The sequence below is a fragment of the Cucurbita moschata genome, unplaced genomic scaffold (assembly GCF_002738365.1).
Source record: "Cucurbita moschata cultivar Rifu unplaced genomic scaffold, Cmos_1.0 Cmo_Scf00052, whole genome shotgun sequence".
Lineage (NCBI taxonomy): Eukaryota > Viridiplantae > Streptophyta > Magnoliopsida > Cucurbitales > Cucurbitaceae > Cucurbita > Cucurbita moschata.
In genome coordinates, this window is record NW_019268568.1 from 1,040,568 (window position 1) to 1,063,332 (window position 22,765).

The 22,765-nt window shown below is 33.7% G+C and overlaps 1 protein-coding gene and 1 non-coding gene across 5 annotated transcripts in view; both read right to left on the reverse strand.

The window, feature by feature from the left end:
* Positions 1 to 7,360: 7,360 nt before the first annotated feature.
* TRNAR-UCU lies at positions 7,361 to 7,433 on the reverse strand. Its single transcript has one exon. It is a non-coding gene; the product is annotated as a tRNA-Arg (tRNA).
* A 12,454-nt stretch (positions 7,434 to 19,887) lies between these two features.
* Positions 19,888 to 22,765, reverse strand: part of LOC111436153 (mediator of RNA polymerase II transcription subunit 22b-like) — a 4,457-nt gene continuing 1,579 nt past the window's right edge. Inside the window, exons 3-5 of one of the 4 annotated variants that reach the window (XR_002709189.1) lie at positions 21,031 to 21,273; positions 20,079 to 20,196; positions 19,888 to 20,033 (exon numbers count right to left, since the gene is read on the reverse strand). Coding sequence is in view for 3 of the 4 variants with exons in the window: in XM_023073858.1 (XP_022929626.1) it covers positions 21,034 to 21,273 (240 nt within the window). In the remaining variant the exon portion in view is untranslated. The other 3 variants (XM_023073858.1, XM_023073859.1, XM_023073860.1) reach the window with 3 other exon arrangements.

Below are 22,765 nucleotides of genomic sequence, written 5' to 3' on the forward strand. Positions count from 1 at the left end.
TTTTTTTTTTTTTTTTTTTTTTTTTCTTGACGCCAGCAAATATTGAAAAATGAGAAATTAAGATTATAGTTTTTTGTGACCGAAATAATAAGTGGGAATATGTGGCTCTTCCTTCTCCATAAATGTTGTCTTTGTTGGTTTCTCTTTCAACTTAGATTTTGTCTTTTTTTTTGGCCTTTTCTTGTTAAGAAGATATTGAAAACGGAGAATAAGAAATTAAGAAATGAAGAGCTTAAATAAGATTTTAGATTTTCTCTTTATTTATATATATATATATATATATTACTTTTTCTTTGTCAATAGCTCTCAGATATTTAAGATATTGAATTGAAAACTGAAAATGAGGAAGTAAGAGCTTAAATGAGATTTTTGGATTTTATCTTTTTTTTATATATATATATATATTTTTTTTACTTTTGAGAAATTATTTTTTTGTGAGAAATATTAAAAATTGAAGAATGAGAAATTAAGAACTTATTTGGTAATGGTTATTATGACCGGAATAATAAGTGGGAATCTGTGTGCTCTTCCTTCTCGACCTACAGTGAATGTTGTCTTTTTTGGGTCTTCTCTTGTCAACCACATTAATAGATATTATACTTTTTGTATTTTTCATGAGCTAGGAAATCTTGAAAATGAGAAATGAGAAATTAAGAGTTTATTTATAAGTGTTATTTTAGGATCAGAAAAATAAGTGAGACTCTTCTCCACCAAACAGTAGAGGTTGTCTTTTTTTGGTTTTCTTTTGTCAACCCCACCGGTAGATATTGTCTTTTTTTGCTTTTTCTTCACCCTAGCAAATATTGAAAACGGAAAATAAGAAATTAAGAGCTTATTTGGTAATGATTATTTTATGACTGTAATAATAGGTGGGAATTCTTGTGAGCTCTTCCTTCTCCACCCATTAGATGTTGTTTTTTTTTGTTCTCCTGTAGTAGATATTGTGTTTTTTTTTTATTATTATTATTTTTTTCTAGTCAACAGCCAGGAAATATTGAAAACTGAAAATGAGAAGTTAAAAGCTTATTTGGTAATGGTTATTTTATGACCGGAATAATAAGTGAGAATATGTGAGCTCTTTTTCTCTACCAATAGTGGAAGTTGTCTTTCTTGAATTTTGGATTTGTCTTGTTTAGAGCTAGAAAATATTGATAATAGTGGAAATTGTCTTTCTTGGATTTTGGATTTGTCTTGATTAGAGCTATGAAATATTGATAACTAAATAGAAATTGAGAGCTTATTTGTTAATATTTATTTTATGACCAGAATAATAGGTAGGACTCTTTCTTCCACGTACATGTTGTCTTTTTTGGTTTTTCTTTTGTCAACTCACGAGTAATCTTTTTGGTGTTTTTAGTAAATGTTGAAAATTGAAAATGAGAAATTAAGAGCTTATTCGGTAATGGTTATTTTATGACCGAAATAATAAGTGGGAATTTGTGTGGGCTCTTCCTTCTCCACCAACCGTAGATGTCGTCTTTTTTTGGTTTTTTTTCTTGTCGTAGATATTGTCTTTTGGTAATGGTTATTTTATGACTGAAATAATAAGTGAGAATTTGTGTGGGCTTTTCCTTCTCCAACGACAGAAAATATTGTTTTTTTTTTTTTGTTTTTTTCTTGTCGTAGATATTGTCTTTTGGAAATGGTTACTTTATCACTGGAATAATAAGTGAGAATTTGTGTGGGCTCTTTCTTCTCCACCAATAGTAGATGTTGTCTCCACTATGTTTTCTTTTGTAAGTAGATATTGTCTTTTTTTTTACTTTTTCTTGTCAAAAGATATTCAAAACTGAAAATGAAAAATTAAGAGTTTATTTGGAAATTGTCATTTTATGATTGGAATAATAAGTGGGAATCGTGAGCTCTTCTTTCTCCACTGGTAGTGGAGGTTCTATTTTGGATTTTCTCCTGTCATGTTATTGTCTTTTTTTGGATTTTTCTTGTTAACCCCTAGTAAATATTGAACGGTGAAAATGAGAAATTAAAAGCTTATTTAGTAATGGTTATTTTACTACTAGAATATTAAGTAGGACTCTTTCTTCTCCACCAATACTAGATGTTGTCTTTTTTTTTTTTATTTTTTTTTATTTTGTCAACTCAGACTGGGCTGACTTTTTCTTGTCAACTGCTAGCAAATATTGAAAAGAAATTAAGAGCTTATTTGATTATAGTTATTTTATGATCGGAATGACAAGCGGTAATGTGTGGGCTCTTCTTCTCCACGATGGTAGATGTTATCTTTTTTAGGTTTTCTCCTGTCATGATATTGTCTTTTTTTGGATTTTTCTTGTTAACCTCTAGTAAACATTGAACGGTGGAAATGAGAAATTAAAAGCTTATTTGACAATGGTTATTTTATGACTAGAATAATAAGTAGGACTCTTTATTCTCCACTAATAGTAGATGTTGTCTTTTTTTGGTTTTATTTTGTTAACTCGACTGGTTTGACTTTTTCTTGTCAACGGCTAGCAAATATTGAAAACTGAAAATGAGAAATTAAGAGCTTATTTGATTATAGTTATTTTATGACCAGAATGATAAGTGGTAATCCGTGGGCTCTTCTTCTCCACCATGGTAGATGTTGTCTTTTTTGGGTTTTCTCTTGTCAACTGCTAGGATATATTGAAAACTGAGAATGAGATATTATGTAACGCCCGCTCATCGTCAACGTGATTAACAGGAGTTATCATCATCAACGACAACATACTCTAACACCACATCATAATCTCAAAATATTTAAAAAAAAACATCCAGTAAAACATTTAAAACCAGTGCTATTTAAACTTAAAACAACCGAAGTAAATTCTTGACAGCGAAAACATAAATATACAAAACAGACACAGACATGGATTCCCAGTAGTCTTCAGTCCGCTGGTCTCGTCCTCGGTTGGCCTGCATCATCTAAATCTGGAAAGAAAAGTTATAATAATTTTGATGAGTAATTAGATTACTCAGTAAGTAGCTAGCTTATCATTCAAGAGTTCATAACTAATCTTTCCAGGTGTTTTTAGGTTTTATTCATCATTGACTTCTAGTTCTCTTACTAGGGTCATCTGTTCGTTAATGAGGTATCTCAACTACCTCCAGCTAGGTTACTGACTCTCTCTCGATATGCTTATCTAGAATTTTCGGACTCGTATGTAAGACTCGCTCTCGGTCAAATACGACCCGTCTACTAATTGCTCTGGCGGCCTGTTTATCTCATATACCAACGGTCAGGAGTACTCATGCTCTCTGACTTAGCACACAGCGCGTTGGCCAGGAACTCCGCGGGAATTAATAGACTATCATACTCAGTAAATAAGCCAGAGCTCAACCACCAATAAGCATATCTAGAGTCATAACCTTTCCATTAACATGCATAACATACTCACAGTTACTGCATGCTTTCATACATGTATCATGATCAACACGTAGAACATTCTGACAATCGTTTATATCACGCTTACATCACAGGCAAGCAGTCACAATATACAATAAACACTAAATATCATCAAAGCTCATCATAACTTATTAAGCTCTTAATCAGGTAAACAACATACTCACATGTTGTAAAACAAGTTAAGAACTAGTTCAAAGGTCGATACGCTACTTACCTGGTTTTGAATCCCTTTCTCTCTTGATTGTACATTTAATAGGGTATTTCAACACAATTCCTTCCAATTAGACCTATATTTCACCATTTTCAAGGTAAGTATAGGTCAATCTAGGTAGAACAGGTCAAAACAAATCGAACGGGACAAATCGGGAACCGAACTGATGCTTCACGCGCCTCGGTGTGTCTGTCCCACGCGCCAGGAGCACGCCCAGTCGCTCGCCCAGTCGCGGCCCTCACGCGCCTGCGTGTAGTGCACGCGCTTCTTCTTCTTCCTTGCGTTTTTCTGAAATTTTCCCATCTTTTCTATTAATACCTACTATATCCCGAAGCCATATCCTCCTTCTACGGTTCGAATTTCATCCTGATTCCTTCTACAAATTTATAGATCTCCTTATTACGTTTCTAACAAGCCCTATTTCATAACTTATTATACAATACGAACCAAGATATCGAGATTTAAAGGTTCGGTGATATGGGTTTTTCGTTACCTTTGCGACAACCGCTTAAATCAGCTTAGTTCAGAGCTTCAATGGCTGAAAAGCCTTCACAATCGTCTCCCCATCCTCATGTTTGCACGTTGTCACAACAAACGCCCAAAAAAAACTTTAAGGTTTTGCCGGAAAACATGGATTATAACACTCCCTGTTTTCTGTTTCCCTCTTTCTCTGTTTCTTCGATATTATTTGGTGCTTCCTCGTCGGCCTTGCCAACACCAACCACCTCCCACACCTCCATCTTCCTCTCTTTTCTTTCTTTTTCCCTTCAACCACCTGTCCATTCTTCCTTTCTCCATGGCAGCAGCTTCAAGCTGCTGCTGTCTTCTTTTTCTTTTTTTTTCATTTTTTTTTTAAAATTATTATTATTTATTTTTTTATTTTTATTTTTATTTTTATTTAATTAATTAATTAATTTATTTATTTATTTATTATTTTCGGATTATTACATATTAAGAGCTTATTTGATAATAATTATTTTATGACAAGAATAATAAGTGAGAATTTGTGGGCTCTTCCTTCTCTACCAATAGTAGATTTTTTTTTTTTTCTCAACTTCACTAGTAGACATGGTCTTTTTTTTTGGCTTTTATTTGTCAACAACTATGAGATATTGAAAACTGAAGATGAAAAATTAAGAGCTTAGTTGGTAATAATTATTTGATAACCGGAATAATAAGTGGGAATCTGTGGGCTCTTCTTTCTCCACTGATAGTAGATGTTGGGGTTTTCTCTTATCAACTGCACTTGTAGATATTGTCTTTTTTAGCTTTTTCTTGTCAACAATTAGGAGATATTGAAAACTGAAAGATGAGAAATTAAGAGCTTATTTGTAAGGATTATTTTATGACTAGAATAATAAGTGGGAATTTGTGAGCTCTTCCTTCGACAACAGAGTAGATATTATCTTTTTTTGGGTTTTCTCAACCGTACTAGTAGATATTGTCTTTTTTGGTCTTTTCTTGTCAACACCGATAGTAGAATGTTTGCATAATCCACCACACCTAAATGGTGTGTGAAAGTTCTCTGTTTATAATAAAATAAATTACAACGATATGGAAATGGTAATAAATGGAAAGAACAATAAATAAATGTAAAGATACCTATGGTAAGGAGGCACATATCTAGATATTTGGTTTATAATAGAATATCAAATATGATATATATGGTAAACTATAATTTAGTACTAAATATCCTTAACACTCCCCTGCAAGCTAAGCGTCGGATTTGAATGAAGTTTGGATTTAAAAAATTCAAAGAGAGGTTGAGAAACACTTTTCATGAAGATGTCGACAACCTGGTTTGGAGGAGGTGTAGAGAAACACTTTCTTGGCCATCAAAAACTGCAGAGGGATCGACGCTCAGCGACGATGCTACCTTGGCTTCAGTGAGAATATGTCTAACCCATGAGAGGAATCGTCGCTCTACGACGATGCTGCCTTGGCTTCGGTGAGAATATGTCAACCCAAGAAGTAGAAGGGGAAACCTAGAGCAAGGGACAAAGATAATGTTGAAGCCGGAAGAGTAGCCATAGTGGGCGAATGATCCAATTTTGGCGAGAAGGGCGGCGGCGACTTGGTTGGCGAAGAGGCCAATACGGCGCCCAGATTCCAAAGGTAAATCTCTGCAGAAGGTCGATGGACTTATCGAGATTCCGTATGTTTTCAAGGAGAACGATGATGAAGATCCTAAGATTAGAGTTTATGTGAAAGATGAAGGATTGATGGGAAGAAAATGAGAGAGGCTATGTTGGCCAAGGGGAAACCGATTGTGTTGGCACTACAAGAAATATTAGATACGATAGCTTACGAGAAACGCTATCATAGACTTTTGATAGCATTTTTCGTACGTCGTGACAGCCCGTATTATTAAAAGTCTAGAACTTTTTATAGCATTTTGGTATAGCTATAATAAATGATATAATAGACTATGCAAATATGCTATGAAAACCTTTTATAGCATTTTTATTCAAGCTATAATACGTAAATATAGCTAAAATACTACGCTATCATTAACTTGTAATAACATTTTTTCAAAGCTATAATATAGTATGCTATAATTACTGTAATGCACATTTGATAGTACATTATCTGTCATATAAATTTTCTCAACGATATTTTTCAAATATAATTTACTCTCGGCTAAATCAATGCACATGACATAATATTTCATAATACATTAAATATCAAGAGAATTCTATTCATAATTGAAATTTCATAATCTAATAACACATTCCAAAATAAAGTATTCAACTAGATTTACATAAGACTACTAGACTCGTTACACTTCCACAATTTTCAAATTAGTTCCTCCCCACCCGAATACAAAATAAATAGAACAAAAACTCATAATCCACAATATGCGACATTGATTTTTATACAATCAAGTCTACCAACCCTAAAGGTATTCGAAAAGGCATCAATATCTTCTATGTTCCACCCTTTTATCAATGTCAATTGATAAATTGTTCGTTATTGCTTGCCAACTAGAGCTTCCAAGAAATCCTGCAACATTATGGAAGCACATAAATCAATAATTCAAAGTGAGTGCAAAAAGACATATTATGCTCTATGAAGTTTCCGTAGGTTTTTCTTCATGCTCTAGGATGTTTGGGCCTATTCCTATAGCTAGCTAAGCTTCTATGTAGGTTTTGATGTTCCAAATGTTTCATCATGAGTCATCTAGCATCGCACGCATCAATCCAAACCTATTCTTACACTCAATAAAAGAATTCTCCTTGTCAACTACCCGTATAGTCCCTAGTCTCTTCCAAAAAAATGATTTACAAAGTTATAATATGACCTTGACTCGTTTCTACATTCAATAGAAGTATTCACTCTAAACTACCTATCCATAGAGTTTTTAATCTCTTTCAAGACCAGTTTATGGGGCGCAATGTTAGCCTTGACCCGTCTCTACACTTAATAGAAGTCATCATCTCGCGCAATTTTTTATCCTCAAGTTTCTTAACTATTAACCCGAAATACACGGTCAGTATTAAGATTTTATTAAAAAGTTGGTAAAAAAATCAACATTATGTTTGAAATTTTAGGAATTAAAATAAGGAACGTAGCTTTATATTAGTGATAATTGATGAGAACAGAATTTAGAAGTGAATAAATTATTGGGCTCCATTCTTTGGGCTTCATTTGAAAGTCGTGGACTATAAAATAGCGGGCCTTTTAAAAGGCCCAACTTTATTATTAAAAAAGCTTAAAAAAAATTAAAGTTATTAACATGCGGTCTTTAGACATTTATTAACACTAATCACGCCTGGTGGGATTCGAACCCACAATCGTTTGATTAGAAGTCAAACGCCTTATCCATTAGGCCACAAGCGCTATTCATATTAAATATCTTATTAATTTAAGCAGAGAAATAGAAGCTTTTGGTAACGTTTGTGTTTAAATAGTTTTAATTTGTGCCTTTTCTCGAGGGTCAATTCGAGTTTTGGTGTAGCAATATCAGCAACATTTTTTTCAATTATTAGGTTACTCCGAGCAATAAAATCTTTTCATTGGTTTGACATGGAGAAAATACTTCTATCACTTCATGTGCTTGAACATGTCACTAGTACATAATTCAAACACTCCCCGTACTATTTTGATAGTGATCTAGCTCGAGTGATACCGTTCAGAACTACTAATAGATATCGTAAACTATCTTGGTCTTTCATAAGTACGGTGGAGGTACCTAGGTTCTTAGGAGGTCTTTGTAATTTATCTCTAGGACTCTCGTTCTAAGATTATCTCTATATTCTTGATGGGGTTAAACTTATAGGATATGAATGAATCTACAAAAAGAAAATATGTATGTAGAGAAGAAGATACAAATCTTCAAACTAAGAGTAATAGGAGAAAGTAAACTCTGAGTAAACTTTCTCTTGTCGAGACTAACTCTAGAAAGAACGAATTTTGGATTTCTAACTCTCCAAACCTCTATTAGGTCAAAGTTCAGACGAACTTGAGTCCAAACATCGAGACAAATTTCTAGTGAACGCCTTAGCTTTAATCGTTAAGAAAAAAAGAATTGATCTGGTGACGATATATTGAATATCAAAAGTTGATCAAAGTAGTGATGAATAAGCGATATTCTTCTAGAAACAACCATTTTCTCTAAGCTCGACATGACCGTTATGAGTTACTCTGATATCTTTTTGACCCACTATTTCATGCTAATGTTCAAATATATTTTTTATGTTTGCATATTAATTTCTTTAAATAAATAAATAAATATATATATATATATATATATATTTATTTATTTGTTATAAATTACCCTAGAACTTGGGATCGTCTAAAGAGAATAATTGTTCGAAATCCTTATGAGGGTTTGACATACTTAACAACATTGCTCTAAACCTATTTATGGGGTATTGTGTCTGAGATGTCCCACATTGGTTGGAGAGGAGAACAAACCACCATTTATAAGGGTGTGGAAACCTTCCCCTAGTAAACGCGTTTTAAAGCCTTGAGGGAAGCCCGAAAGGGAAGGCCCAAAGAGGACAATATCTGCTAACGGTGGATCTGGGCCGTTACAAATGGTATCAGAGCCAAACATCGGATGATTTGCCAGCCTTCTCGCTATTTTCCGAAGGGGGGTAGACACGAGGCGGTGTGCCAATAATAAGGACGCTGACCCCAATGGGGGTGGATTTGGGGGCGGTCACATATCAATTGGAGGAAGGAAAGAGTGCCAGCAAGGATGTTGGAACTCGAAGGGGGTGGATTGTGATGTTCCACATTGGTTGGGGAGGAGAACAAACCACCATTTATAAGGGTGTTGGCCCCAAAGAGGGTGGATTTGGGGGCGGTCACACATCAATTGGAGGAAGGAAAGAGTGTCAGCGAGGATGCTGGAACCCGGGGGTGGATTGTGATGTCCCACATTGGTTGGGGAGGAGAACAAACTACCATTTATAAGGGTCTGGAAACCAGAAACTAGAAACCAGTTTGAAAGCCCAAAGAGGACCATATAGATCTGGGCCGGGGGCCGTTACCGTTACAGTGTCACTCTAGACATGTAACTCCCATTACCGGTGATATACTTACCAACAAATAGTAGTAGGTCAAAAAAAGAATTCTAAAAGAATGGAATTAAGAGCAATCATTAATGTACAATTAAAGAGGATGCAAGAGAAAATCGAATTTGATTCACTTTTTTCTTTTTAATATTTTAAAATTGGAATAAAATTCTTATTGGATGCATTAAATATTTATGTATATTTGTCCCTATCATTTTTCATTTTCCCCTTTTATTTTTATTGTTCTCTTATCAAAAGAATGTCAAATAAAAATGCAAAATTTAGTCGAATTTATTCCAATTCATTGTGCTAATTATGATTAATGTCATAATATAATACTTATTCGCATATGTGATTAAAAAAAAAATCCCTAACCTTTCATTAAAATATTATTAATTTTTAAAATATTCTTTAAATGGTCAAATCCTCGTTTTTTTTTATAAGATATATAGGTTTGAGTCGTCTAATCACATCAATAATATACTTCATTATTATTTTTAGTATAATATAAAAAAAGAGTATATTTCAATTACGATAGAATTATACTCACTTTTCTAAAAGTTGTCGGAGAATACATCGTTAAAAAATTAATTATGAAATTAAACAAAAATAAATTAAATTTATGTATATATAATTATATCGTAAACAAATAATCAAAAATGTAATTTTGAACATTAATAATAAATTAGAGTTGATTTGGTTTAAATCAATCTAGTTTTAACGGAACCTATGAACTAACCTAACTTAGAAAGTTTTCATTTATTTGAATCGAACCAAATCTAAATATGTTTATAACCTAACCCAAACTGTATGAGTTGTTGGGTTGATCGAGTTTTTTTTAACACCTATCGTTATTAAATAGTATATTAAGGATGGAATGCATTTTATGATTGTACAAATTTATTATTAACTAGGTTATGTCTAATCCTCCACTTAATGCTCCACCATGATGAACATTAGAATAATATGGAAGAACATTGAAGTTTTTGGACACTCTTACACGAATATACCTCACTTTTAAAGAAAGCATTCAAAGGCTTTTTTTTCTCTCCTTAGGCCCCAAAATTCTAATAAGTTGTTCACAACTTGCTTTAGCTACAGTGGCTTGTGATAATCATTGTTCTTTTCGAGTTCATCATCGTGGGAAACGTAGATGATTGGAACTTTTGACTTCTTCGTTACGTATATGTTTTGATTTGTTGAGTTATATATTCAAATTAGTCTCACAAGAAGAATTAAATTAATTTTTAGTTCTTCATCTCTCACAAACTTCGATTGTTGGAATCGTCAAAAACATGTGTAAAAACATATATGTGGGATCTCAAAATCTACTCGCTTTGAAGACCCAATCCACACCCTTATAGAAGGAATGTTTCGTTCCCTTCTCCAACAATGTGGGATCTGACAATTCGCCCCCTTGAGGGCTTAACGTTCTCATTAGCACATCACTCGGTGTTTGGATATGATATCATTTGTAACAGCTCAAGCACATCATTAGTAAATATTGTCCATTTGGTCTATTACATATCGTCATCAGCCTCATGATTTTAAAAGACGTCTGTTAGGAATAAATTTCAATACATTTATAATAATTATTGGGTAGATTGACATCTTTCTTTTTTAGCCTTTACATCTATTTATTTACATTTGTTAGGAACTCTCACTCTATTGTCATTGGTTAGGTTTACTAAAAATGATTTTACATGGTCTTTGAAGAATCTTTGAAATAGTCCATGTATTTCTCTTGATAAAAGGTTAACTAAAAATGATTTTGTATAACCCGTCAAGATTGAATAGATGACGCTCAAATGTGAGACCTATCTTTTTAATACATCATAGCATGACTTTAGCCAACTTTTTCAGTCTAGGCAAGATTGGATGTGTAATACTTCTCTCCACATAATCGAGCATGGGCCATTAGACGGGCTCGCACACTCCCTAGACCTGGCTTGTCAGATTAGCACTCACTAACGGGCTCTATACCAAATACCATGGATGGAAATATTTTGCATAACATCATGGTGAACGTAATGTCATAAATCATTAGTCATAATGTATGCACCCGTACTCATCATGTTAAAGAAATATCTTGGTGCACATGACACACAAATATGCATGAGGTCCCCATAACTTATAATCATGACATAATGTATGATGCAAGACAAACTTCGATTTATTTATAACATAATGAGTCTGTGAATTTGTAATACATAGCATAATTTTCATAGCATGAGCTAAGGAGATTTATGCATCATAGATTAACGATTACTTTATACAATATGACATGATCACAAAAATAACATAACTTTATTACATAATATAGCTTATCATAACATAACATAGTATATCATAACTTATCATGATATAACATAGCATATCATAACTTATCATGATATAACATAGCATATCATGGTATAACATAACATAACATGACATATCATAGTATAACATGAAATAACTTAGCATAACTTAACCTAGCATAACATAATATATCAATCATATATATGACACATGCAAGAACCACAAGGCACAAATCATCATACATAATACAATTCATCCAACCAAGCCGATACTAAAACCACTTACTTGATTGGCCTAAGCCTAACTTACTAATTTTTTTATTTTTTTTTGTAGTAGCTTAAATATTCCCTAGAAGATCTAATTCAACCACAGATCCATCATTTTGATAATATCAGTTAAAATAAGACGATCGCAAAGGTCAACTATCTAGTAGCTCAATTATTGAAGATAAAGAAATATCTGAATATATCTATTTTATATCTTACAGTGTGAGTGTAGGTACTTCTCTCTTGGAAATATACAAGGCTAAGAGTAGGAAGATACTCAGTCGAACATTTATAAAGTGGGTTGTATCAACCGTGACACTAAGATAAGACATCCAACCAAACTTATGTACTATAGATTTTGTATGATACTGTTTGCACCAAATATTCTTGTATGTCAACTATATACTATTCATGATCGCAATAATAACCCTAGATTTTACTCAATATTAGATAATGCTATAGAATGTATATAATAATTAATTATTTTACCAATATATAAAAAATTGTTCCATTACAAAAATGATGAAGTTTGAGACATAAATCCAAACACAAACAAAAGGTCATCGTTAATTTTCTTTTATTTCACAAAACTGAGATCAGATCATAAATAATACCTAAAATCAATATCAATAAAAACACATCTAAAAAACTGAACAAAACTTGTTGAATCGAATCGAACTGATCGAACATTTACTTATACGTTAAAATCATTTTCATAATCAATTTTGACCCATTACCCATTTTATATCTAAAAACATGAAAACTCAAGAATAATATTTTATTGAATAAATTTGAATGGTAAGAATAAAAATGATATTTTTATATAGTTTAAACTTTATTTTATAACATGGAGTGGATAAATCACCTTAACTAAAAAAATATGAGCTTTGAAGTATTATTTTGATTTAAAACTAAAAGAAGTAATGGGTTGAACTTTAGTGCTCTTTTGATTGTCTCGACTTCACACGTGGTTGAACGCTGTGAGGTGAGAATAAAACTTTTATAAAGTTAAAAAAAGGAAAAAAGAAAAAGAAAATAAATAAACCATTATAAACTTTCACTATCTTAATCCTGGATTTAGTAACAATTAATTATGTTTAATTATTAATAAATTAGTCATGGGTTTTTTTTTAATTAAAAAAAAAAATTATTTAACATTGGCCTATTCCAACAATGCTTTATAACATTATTCTCTATTTTTTATGATAATAAGTCAAAAGAACACTAATAATAATAATAATAATAATAATAATAATATTTGAAGAGGGCATAAGAATTTTATTAAAATCTCTTAAAAATATTCTTACTTTAGTTGAGCATCTTTCATATTCACCATCAACCTTTTCATTCCCAATCTTTCCTTAAATGGTAAATTTTTTTTCTTAAGCCCCCTCTAATTAACCATACATTTGTCTCCTTTCTTCTCGTAACATATCTATTTCACATTCGAGTATAGAAATGATATCTGAACGGGAGTGATTTTGAAACTATGATGGTTAAGAAAAACTTAAAATAGTTGAAAATTACTATCTATATCAATAAAATGCATATGTGCATGCGTGGACTGTGTGTAGAGAAGTACTGTACATTAAATTCTATCTAGACTGAAAGTTGAGAACAAGACCATGAAATGATGCGATTGCATGTGATTGGATTTCCTGACTCTAGTAATAGAGTAACTTACTGAATATTTCTTAAAATACTGAAGTCATGCGCTACTTATACAAGGGCAAGACACTCGTTGCTCACCAGACAAGATATCTCATAAAGAGGAAGAAATGATTTAGGATTCAACGGTTTGCAAAGGAAACATGGGAAAAGAATAAACACAGTGTCTCAAAAGAATTCGAAGAGAAATAATATTCAATCATCCTTTGTTGTGGACAACAAAAAGGACTCTTCGATTTTATTTGTTACTCGAGTGTTGTGAATTCTTCGGTTAGCTTTCCTTTTAAGCTACTCGAAATTTTATTCGTAGAAGTGAATCTTTTAAGGGTTTGCTTATCAGTTGGCTCTCGAGATTGAATTATCGACTAGTTCTGAGTGACATAGAAAAACGACAATAAAAACATATTGAATTGAATGCATACAACCACAACCCATACTTACCAAATCTTTCAACTTTTCAAGAATTACATTCCCATTTTGGTGGAATATGAATATCTACTTTTTTTCCATTACCGTTTTTGGGAACGTGGGCTGTATTTGGCTGATTGAAAATCGAAAGGACAACATCAAAACAGTTTTTAAAAATACTCTAAAATCTTCGTCCACTAATGTTTCAAAACTACCATTCGAGTAGGAGCTTGATTAGATTGTTGAATAAATGTTGAAACCTAGAACATAGATTGTGATAACTTGAAATAGCGTGACGATGTTTGAGTCTCAAATTTTCGTACAACGCTCTAATAGAATTCTACCTCAATGGTTTGAAACATTTACAAAATTCAAGAGTACTGTTTAAATTTTTTAAAGAACATGGACATTTTTTAAATAAATGACAAAGTTCGGAAGGCACTATATTTCTAAAAAGAAAATTATTTACGGTATATAACAGCTTAAGTCCACCGCTAGTAGATATTATCATTAGTCTCACGACTTTAAAATGCGTTTGCTCGAGAGAGATTTACACACCCTTATAAGAAATGCTTCTTCTCCTCTCCAACCGATGTGGGATCTCACAATTCACCTTTCTTTAGGGCCTAGCGTCCTCGTTGGTTTGTTGTTCAATTATCTTAATCTGATACTATTTGTAACAGCTCAAGCCCACCGTTAATAGATATAGTCCGTTTTGACCCGTTACGTATCGTCATCGGCCTCACAATTTTAAAACGCGTCTACTGAAGGGAGATTTTCATACCATTATAAGGAATGTTTCATTCCCCTTCTCAATCAACGTCAAATTCTCAAACTTAGTTGTGTTGTTGTTATGTTTGGAGGGTTAATGTTAGCCATAGCCTTATAATATACCAGACATGAAGCACCCTCTCCCCTTACCCCTCCCACTCTCTTCATCCCCTTTTTGTCTTCGCTCTTATTCTTCAGTCAGAATCTTTGTTTATTTTGGTCGAAAAGTGTGGGCTGACCAAATCTCCAAAAGATTATTAATTAGTGCCCAAAGTGCTATTTCTTTTGGAGGTCACAATACTCTAAATTGAATCAGCATATAATATATGACTTTTTATAAGCTGCCTTAGCTTCTTCCACTTTATCATCACTATAAATATGTGTGTTTGTGTACAAAAACTTCAGCAGCTGCTGCTTGTGGTATATCATTTAAAGGCATTGCATGAAGTGGAAGAGAGGAGTACTAAGCCAAGGATGAATTGCCGACCGGCAATGGATTTTGATATTGTTTTATGATAATGTTGATAGCAACTTCCTCCTCTTTGTGGCCGGCAATTCCATTCTTGGCTAAGTGTGCCTTTCTTTCTCTCATGTCATGCCCAAGATGATGAAGATCGTGGTGATGATGGATATAGTTCTGATTGTTCTACCAAATATATGGAGGTTTTGATATGCTTTATAGATATTAATGTTTTGCATGATTTTGTTTGTTTGTTTTTGGATCGAGGTGAAATAACACGGTTAATAGAGAGAGCGGTTGTTAACCTGTTTGAATCTTCTCAGTCATATGTGTTGAGTTGAACTGAAAATATAGTGATGGGATATGGTTGGAGTTTTTCAAACACCCTTTTAACGTTTTTACCAGGTCGAGTGTGAGATCTTTCACCGGTTGAGGAGGAGAACGAAGTATTCATTATAAGAGTGTGTGAAAACCTCCCTCTAGGAGACGAGTTTTAAAAACCTTGAGGGGAAGTCCGAAATGAAAAGTCCAAAAATGACAATATCTACTAGCGGTGGGTTTAGACTATTACAAATAATATCAGAGCCAGACATCGGGCGGTCTGTCAGCGAGGACGCTGAGCCTCGAAGAGGGTGGACTCCAGACAGTGTGTCAGCAAGAACGTTGTGCCATGAAGGGAGGTATATTGTGAGATCTCACATCAATTAGAGAGAGGAACGAGTGCTAGAGAGAACACTGGCCCCCGAAGAGGGATGGACACCAGGCAGTGTGCCAACAAGGACGTTGGGCCCTGAAGAGAGGTAGATTATGAGATCCCACATCGATTGGAGAGAGGAACGAGTGCCAGCAAAAATGCTAGGCCCCGAAGGGGGGTTAATTGTGAGATCCCAAATCGATTGGAGAGGGGAACGAAACATTACTTTAAGGGAATGAAAACTCTTCATAGCAGACGTGTTTTAAAATTTTTGAAGCGAAAGCCTAAAAGAGAAAGCTTAAAGAGACCATATCTACTAGTAGTGGACTTGAATCGTTACATCGAGTATTAGATTTAACAGATGGTTAGATTTAACATATGGTTGATGTGGTGGGAGACTACATTAATTTTTAGTTTTGTTTGATGAATACACAAAAGGAAGTTGGGTAGGCTATATTGGGAGTTGACAAGACTCTTGTACTTGGCATGAAATGATTTGAACTGAAGTGTCAACCTTGGCAAGTTGCAGGGAATCAAACTTGTTGTTAGGACATCATGGGAAGCAAGGGGTGTGGATGTGATGTATTTGGGTCGCATTAGAGTACAATACCACACCTATGGATTGCACCTGTTCTTTTACTCATATATCATTTCAGAATAAATGGTGTGAATGTGTAACATCCAAGTTTTACCAAAGATTACTTCCCATTTTTCTTCATTTTATATTTACATTTTTAGATCTTAATTGTAATGGGCGATTTAATCTTATCTACCACGTTGCTTAAATTGAAATTAAGGGAACATTCAAACCTAAATTTTATTACCGTGTTCATATGACCCAATAATTTATCCTAACTCAAAGTATCCAACTCAAACTATAAAAGTTGGACGGAGTTAGATTTATTACTAGTTTGATTTACAGGTTGATATTTTTTTTATTTGTCGGTGATAGGCGTTGTGACTTATAAATGTTTGATATTTGAACTTTATGAGATTTTAGCTACTATTGTACCATGTACGGTGATAAGTAGGATTTTTATAAACTAAAAAGGAAAAAAAATTACCCAACAACCCAACGCAACCCATCTTTAGAGGATTTGATTGAATTGAATTGAATTGGACTCTATTCAGATTGTTTATGTCACTAACTCATCGTAATCGAAATTTTAAGTTGATCTAGAATAGGGACATTTTGATGAATTTTGAGTACTGCAACTCTGATCCCTTTGGAATTTATTTAGTTGTTAAATTGGGCTCTAACCTCTAATGTTTTGTTGTGTTTGGATTAGGGTTGCTTGGAAATTTATATGAACCAAGAGACATCAGTCATACAATATACTTCAATGAAGATGTGAAGAAAAGGTTGTCAAAATTATAAAAAATGTTGCAATTCATGCTACATACATTGAAGAAGAATGAAGTTTGATTGTTGTAAATTTTGGGTGGGTTATAATTTAGAGTAATTTAGAGTTATTGTATTTGAAGACTTTTTATTTAATTTCGGTTACACTTACATAATGGCTAATTATGGCCATAGAGCGTGAATGTTACAACTTTTGGAATGCCTTTAATAGTTTCATTTTGAGGCTATATAAAGCCATGTATGTTGTATGTGTAAGGTAGACTTGGAAAATATAGTAAAAGAAGCATTTGTGCTCTTCTTTAGCCAATGGCTAAGTTTCTTTGCAACTCTATGTAGTTTAGGTTACATGTAGAATCATTCAAGCTCGACATGATCAATCTTGCTTGTGGAGTGATTCGAATCTCAATCAAGTGTTCTTGTCTTGAGATATTTGATCAACAAGAATCATTGAAGCTAGACATGATGAATCTTGCTTCTAGAGTGATTCAAATCTCAAATAAAGTGTTCTTGGCTTAAGATATTCGATCAACAAGGTAATCCGAATCTTATTCCCCTTGTAGTTGATTCCTTATCTTATCAGAAATGATAACTTTCGGTAAACTTTTTTAAATGCTTCGTTTTGCTCTCTAATCGATGTGGGATCTCACAATTTGGTATCAGAGCTCGACACTAAGTGATGTGTTAGTGAGGATGTTAGCCCCAAGAGAGTGGATTGAGAGATCTTACCTCGATTAAAGAGGAGAGAGAAACATTCCTTATAAAAGTGTGGAAACCGATTAGAAACTCGTGAAGCTAAAAACGATATGTAACAGGTCAAAACGAATTAGAGCGAACAATATTTGTTAGTAGTGATTAGATTATAACACATAACTAGTGTTAATTTAAGTGTATGATTTTTTTATAAGTTGAAAGGATAATTTATTTTGTTGTGGTTTTATAATATGTAAGGAGATGGAAAAATGACGTTTTTTGTTTTCTTGTTAGATTTTGTGAGATCTCAAGTATGTGAATGTTACACAAAAGTCATGAATTTAAAGACGTTGATCTTCAATTTTTTTTTTGGAAAAATCTGACCGCATGAAAGTGATGCATGTTTAAAAGCTTTGAATACATATCAGTAATGTGCATAATGTTCGCATGCATGAAAGTAATACATGCCCTAAAGAGTTCAACATGAAATTGATATATATATATATAAACAAGCATTAGAAAAATGGACGCTCATGTTCTAGACGACTACGTACCCTAATTCTAATAGTGAAATTACTTGGGAAGTATTTTGAGTACTTCATATCTTATTTTAAAAATTTTTAAGTAAAGATAGGCATGTATCAATCATATGACACGTGATCCGTTGGTGGTGCTTAAGAAATGAACAATGTGGGCTCAATTAGTCCTGCACGTGTTTGTGTTGGACCGTGTGTTTGGGCCTAGGTTGTGTGCATCTCGACTTGGGCCATGCGAGTTCCAACCTAGGCTTGTCACTTAAGAGCTCGTATTTTTTTTTCTTTAGCAAAATTTACGAGAATAAAGTAATTCTAAAATAAAATTTATAATGAACAAAAATATTTGATCAACTCAATCCAACCTACACGACATAAGTTGAGTTATAAACTTATTTGAGTAGTTTTCTGAAAGACTAAATTGAGTTTAACCCATCTATCTGAATTTCATATTAATTTTTTTTTTTTGCTTACGATATAATTATATATACATATATTTACCTTATTTCATCATTATTTTTTTTATTATTTATTCTCCAACAACTCTTATAAAAATATTTTAATTATTTAAAGGGTAATTTTTAATTACGAACTAAAATTTTACTTTTATTAAAAACAAAATTTTGAGTAAACGACTCAAATAATTCGAACCAATCCAACCCAACCCAATAAATATCTAGTTAGATTTTGAGTTAGGTTGAGTTGGATTTATTATTTAATAAGAATGGTTTAGATTGAAAAAATTGACACTCCAAACAATTAGGTTGGGTCTAACAAATATCCGAACCTGATGCAGCTCAATCCACGAACACCTCTAAAACAAACTAAACTATTATTCAAAACTTATAAAAACCACCCATACTACAATAAATCAAAAGTAATCCCAAACTTAACTAATAAAAACCACCCCCTTTGAATAATATAAATACATTTATGTTGTTACCATTCAGATTCATCTCATTGTGATTGCATGAATTGTGAGAGCATTTCTTTTATGCTCTTGTTTCTTTTTTTGATTTTGCTCGGTTAAGGCCTTTTTATCTCTGCTTGCTCATGTAGAGTTTATGAGGACGTTACACTCGATAATTAGCGAGCCCTTCTTGATGATTCGGTTAGGAATTACGGATCTCCACAATGATACGATATTGTCCACTTTGAGCATAAGCTCTAGTGGCTTTGCTTTTGGTTTTCCTAAAATATCTCGTACCAATGAAAATATATTCCTTACTTATAAATACATGATCGTCCCTTTAATTAGCTATTGACCCATAACCATCCCTTACTTATAAATTCATGATCGTCCCTTACTTATAAAGAGAGAACATATAAGAAGGAATATACGTGAAGATCCTGGAATGGAAAACTCCATGAGAAATGAGGTTTATTTATAAACTACCTATGAGTCATTGGCTCATTGTTAAAGTACATGCGGTTCTTTAGTTCTAGTTTATAGTGTTTTTCGCAGGATGCATTGCTTCAAAATCAAATGAAGGAAAAAAAAAACCTTCTCCGTTGAATGACATATGACTTCAAATAGTTCATATGGGATTCTATTTTAAAAACTAAATAAGAGAATAAATAAAATTATATCTAACAATCTAACCATACCATGCTCATACTTGGAGATTGATCCCGTCAATCCAAAAATTCACTCTCAAAAAATTCTCTTCTTCATCATATCACAATATTGGTAGAAGTTACAGAAGATCTACCTAGAGCTTTGCACAATCTCAATTTCCCAACATTAACACATTTTATTAATGCCTTTGATAAGAATTCCAGCCATGGTGGCCTTCAGACGACCGTGACGAGGATGGAGAAGATTAGGGCACATGGAGATTGCCCTCACTAAGACCACCAGAGCTAAGTGATGAAACCATTGGTGGAGACTGAACTGGCAATGCAGCTGGAATGGCTGCTAGACAACCTGTTATGACGAAAACAAAATTAACCATATAAAGTTAAAAAATAATAATAATAATAATAAAATTGTTAAAAATATAAGAGTTACTTTGAAAATAGGAATGAAATATTCTTTATAAAGGTGTGAATACTCAATCTAATAAACACATTTTAAAACAGTGAGTTGATGATAGAACGTAAGAACCAAAGCGAACAATATCTACTAGCGGTGGGCTTAGGCAGTTACAAATGACATCAAAGCTAGACATCGGACGATATGCCAACAAGGACATTGGACCGATTGTGAGATCCAAAATCGATTGAAGTTTCTCCTTATAAGGATATAAAAACTTCTACCTAGTAGACACGTATTAAAATAAGCTGACATCCAAATCGGACAATATCTGGTAGTAGTGGACTTGGACGGTTACGATAATAATATGTTTCCTCACGTACCCAAGGTGTAAGTAATATTTGGGACATTCATCAATGAATCTATGAGTTTTTATTTGTTATTTTGACCTTCTACAAGCTCGGCCATTTTTGCCACCGTAGTCCTCAGCAATAACATTAGTTTGAACAATAATATTCTGATTGTTCATATTTCCCAAATAATGTTTTACATCCTTGTCAAGCCCTTCTTCCCCATCCTAATTACTCTTCTAAAAAGCCGAGTAAGAAAAGACACCAAACCCTTCTGCTAGTTCCTGCATATCTAGCATGCCAAAACAATAAAAGCCAAAGAAAAATGCTAAGAACATAGGCTAGAAGAGTTCGGTTATGTTTTACTATCCATGTTAGCGAGGAATTGAGTTCAGAAGCCAACAATATCACATCCTTATTTACACTCACTACTTACAAATCATGTCAGCCTGTTCTGACTAGTCCTCTGTGTTGAAGAATAATAATGAGATTCAAGCTCCTTAAGCCCTACAGCAGCTTCTTCACCAATTTTAGATATGATACGGTCGGTCTGCTCCGCCTGCTGATTGAATTCCACGATTCTTTGCTCCACGTGATCGTTTAGTGAAGCAAATCCAGAAAAGATTGCTGTCTGCTTAAGTTCTGAAACCAACTTAAGCAGAGAATCAGCTGCCTGAACCTGTTTAGAAACAAGTAAAAAGCTCTAAATTAGTAGCCATTATGATAATAATGAAATGCTATCATCTATATCGAGCTGATAAGAACAAAAAAGAACAGATCCCAAATTTATTATTGCCTAAAATCTTATGTGGGAATGAAATAAGAAATTGAACAAGATTTTAAAACAATTACAATCAAATGAGAATTGTCAAGAAACGAAACAAGACCCATCAAACCAAATTCGACTGCTGAGAAACCTCGAAAAGCAACAACAGATGGCAACAAGAGCCAATACTAATAAAAGCTGGCCAAAATTCTTTCACCAAAAAGATTTAACCAACTGAATTCCACAAAGGCATCGACATGAAAATCTATGGAAAGAGCTTCCCTGATGATGACCTCACAAACTGATATTTCTAACCAACTGATATAAAATCTAAAGTGGGATAACACCCAAACAAAACGTCCAGCTTCCGAGAGTAAAGGATAGAGCTCAATAAAAAAATCTGAGCTTGTCATTATACTGTTGAATCATCAAATAACTATTCTTGTTCCTACGAAACAAAAAAAGCTATTGATCAAAGAATGCTATGAATTATCTCCCAACTTTTGCCTTTTCTTCCTAATGGTGATCTTTCATGAACCCAACGAGTTATATAAAAATTGCCACAAATATACCAAGGCTCCTTCACAGTATGAGAGAATAAAGACCGCATTCACTCCGAAGACATTTTCGTTCTCTATAGTCAATTGGTTCATAAATGTGTGTTACCCAACAAATTCACTTGTTCTGGAAAAGTATTTCAATTGAGAGAGTGCAGCCTCCTTTAAGAAACTCCAAGATTTTTGTTGTAACGGCCCAAGCCCACCACTAGCAGATATTGTCCTCTTTGGGCTTTCCGTTCCGGGCTTTCCCTCAAGGTTTTTATATAACACATCTGCTAGGGAGAAGTTTCCACACCATTATAAAGAATGCTTCGTTCTCCTCCCCAACCGATGTGGGATTTCACAATCCACCCCCTTCAGGGCCAGCGTCCTCGCTGGTACTCATACTCTTCTTCCATCAATTTGGGATCTCACAATCCACCCCTTTCAGGGCCCAGCATTCTCGTTGGCACTCGTTCCCTTCTCCAATCGATGTGGGACCCCCCAATCAACCCCCCTTCGAGGCTCAGCTCTTGGCTGGCATATCATCTGATGCTTGGCTCTGATACCATTTGTAATGGTCCAAGCTCACCACAAGCAGATATTCTCCTCTTTGGGTTTTCCCTTTCGGGCTTCCCCTCAAGGTTTTTAAAAAGCGTCTGCTGGGGAAAGGTTTCCACACCCTTATAAAGAATGCTTCGTTGTCCTCCCCAACCCACGTGGGATCTCACATTTATCTTACTAGCATCCCACAAAATCAGTAAACCACCTGATGTCTCAATAGATCCAACATTAATCCAACCGATTTCTTTGGAGAACCATTAAGATTTGATAACCTTTCAGTCAAAAAAAAAAAAAAAAAAAAA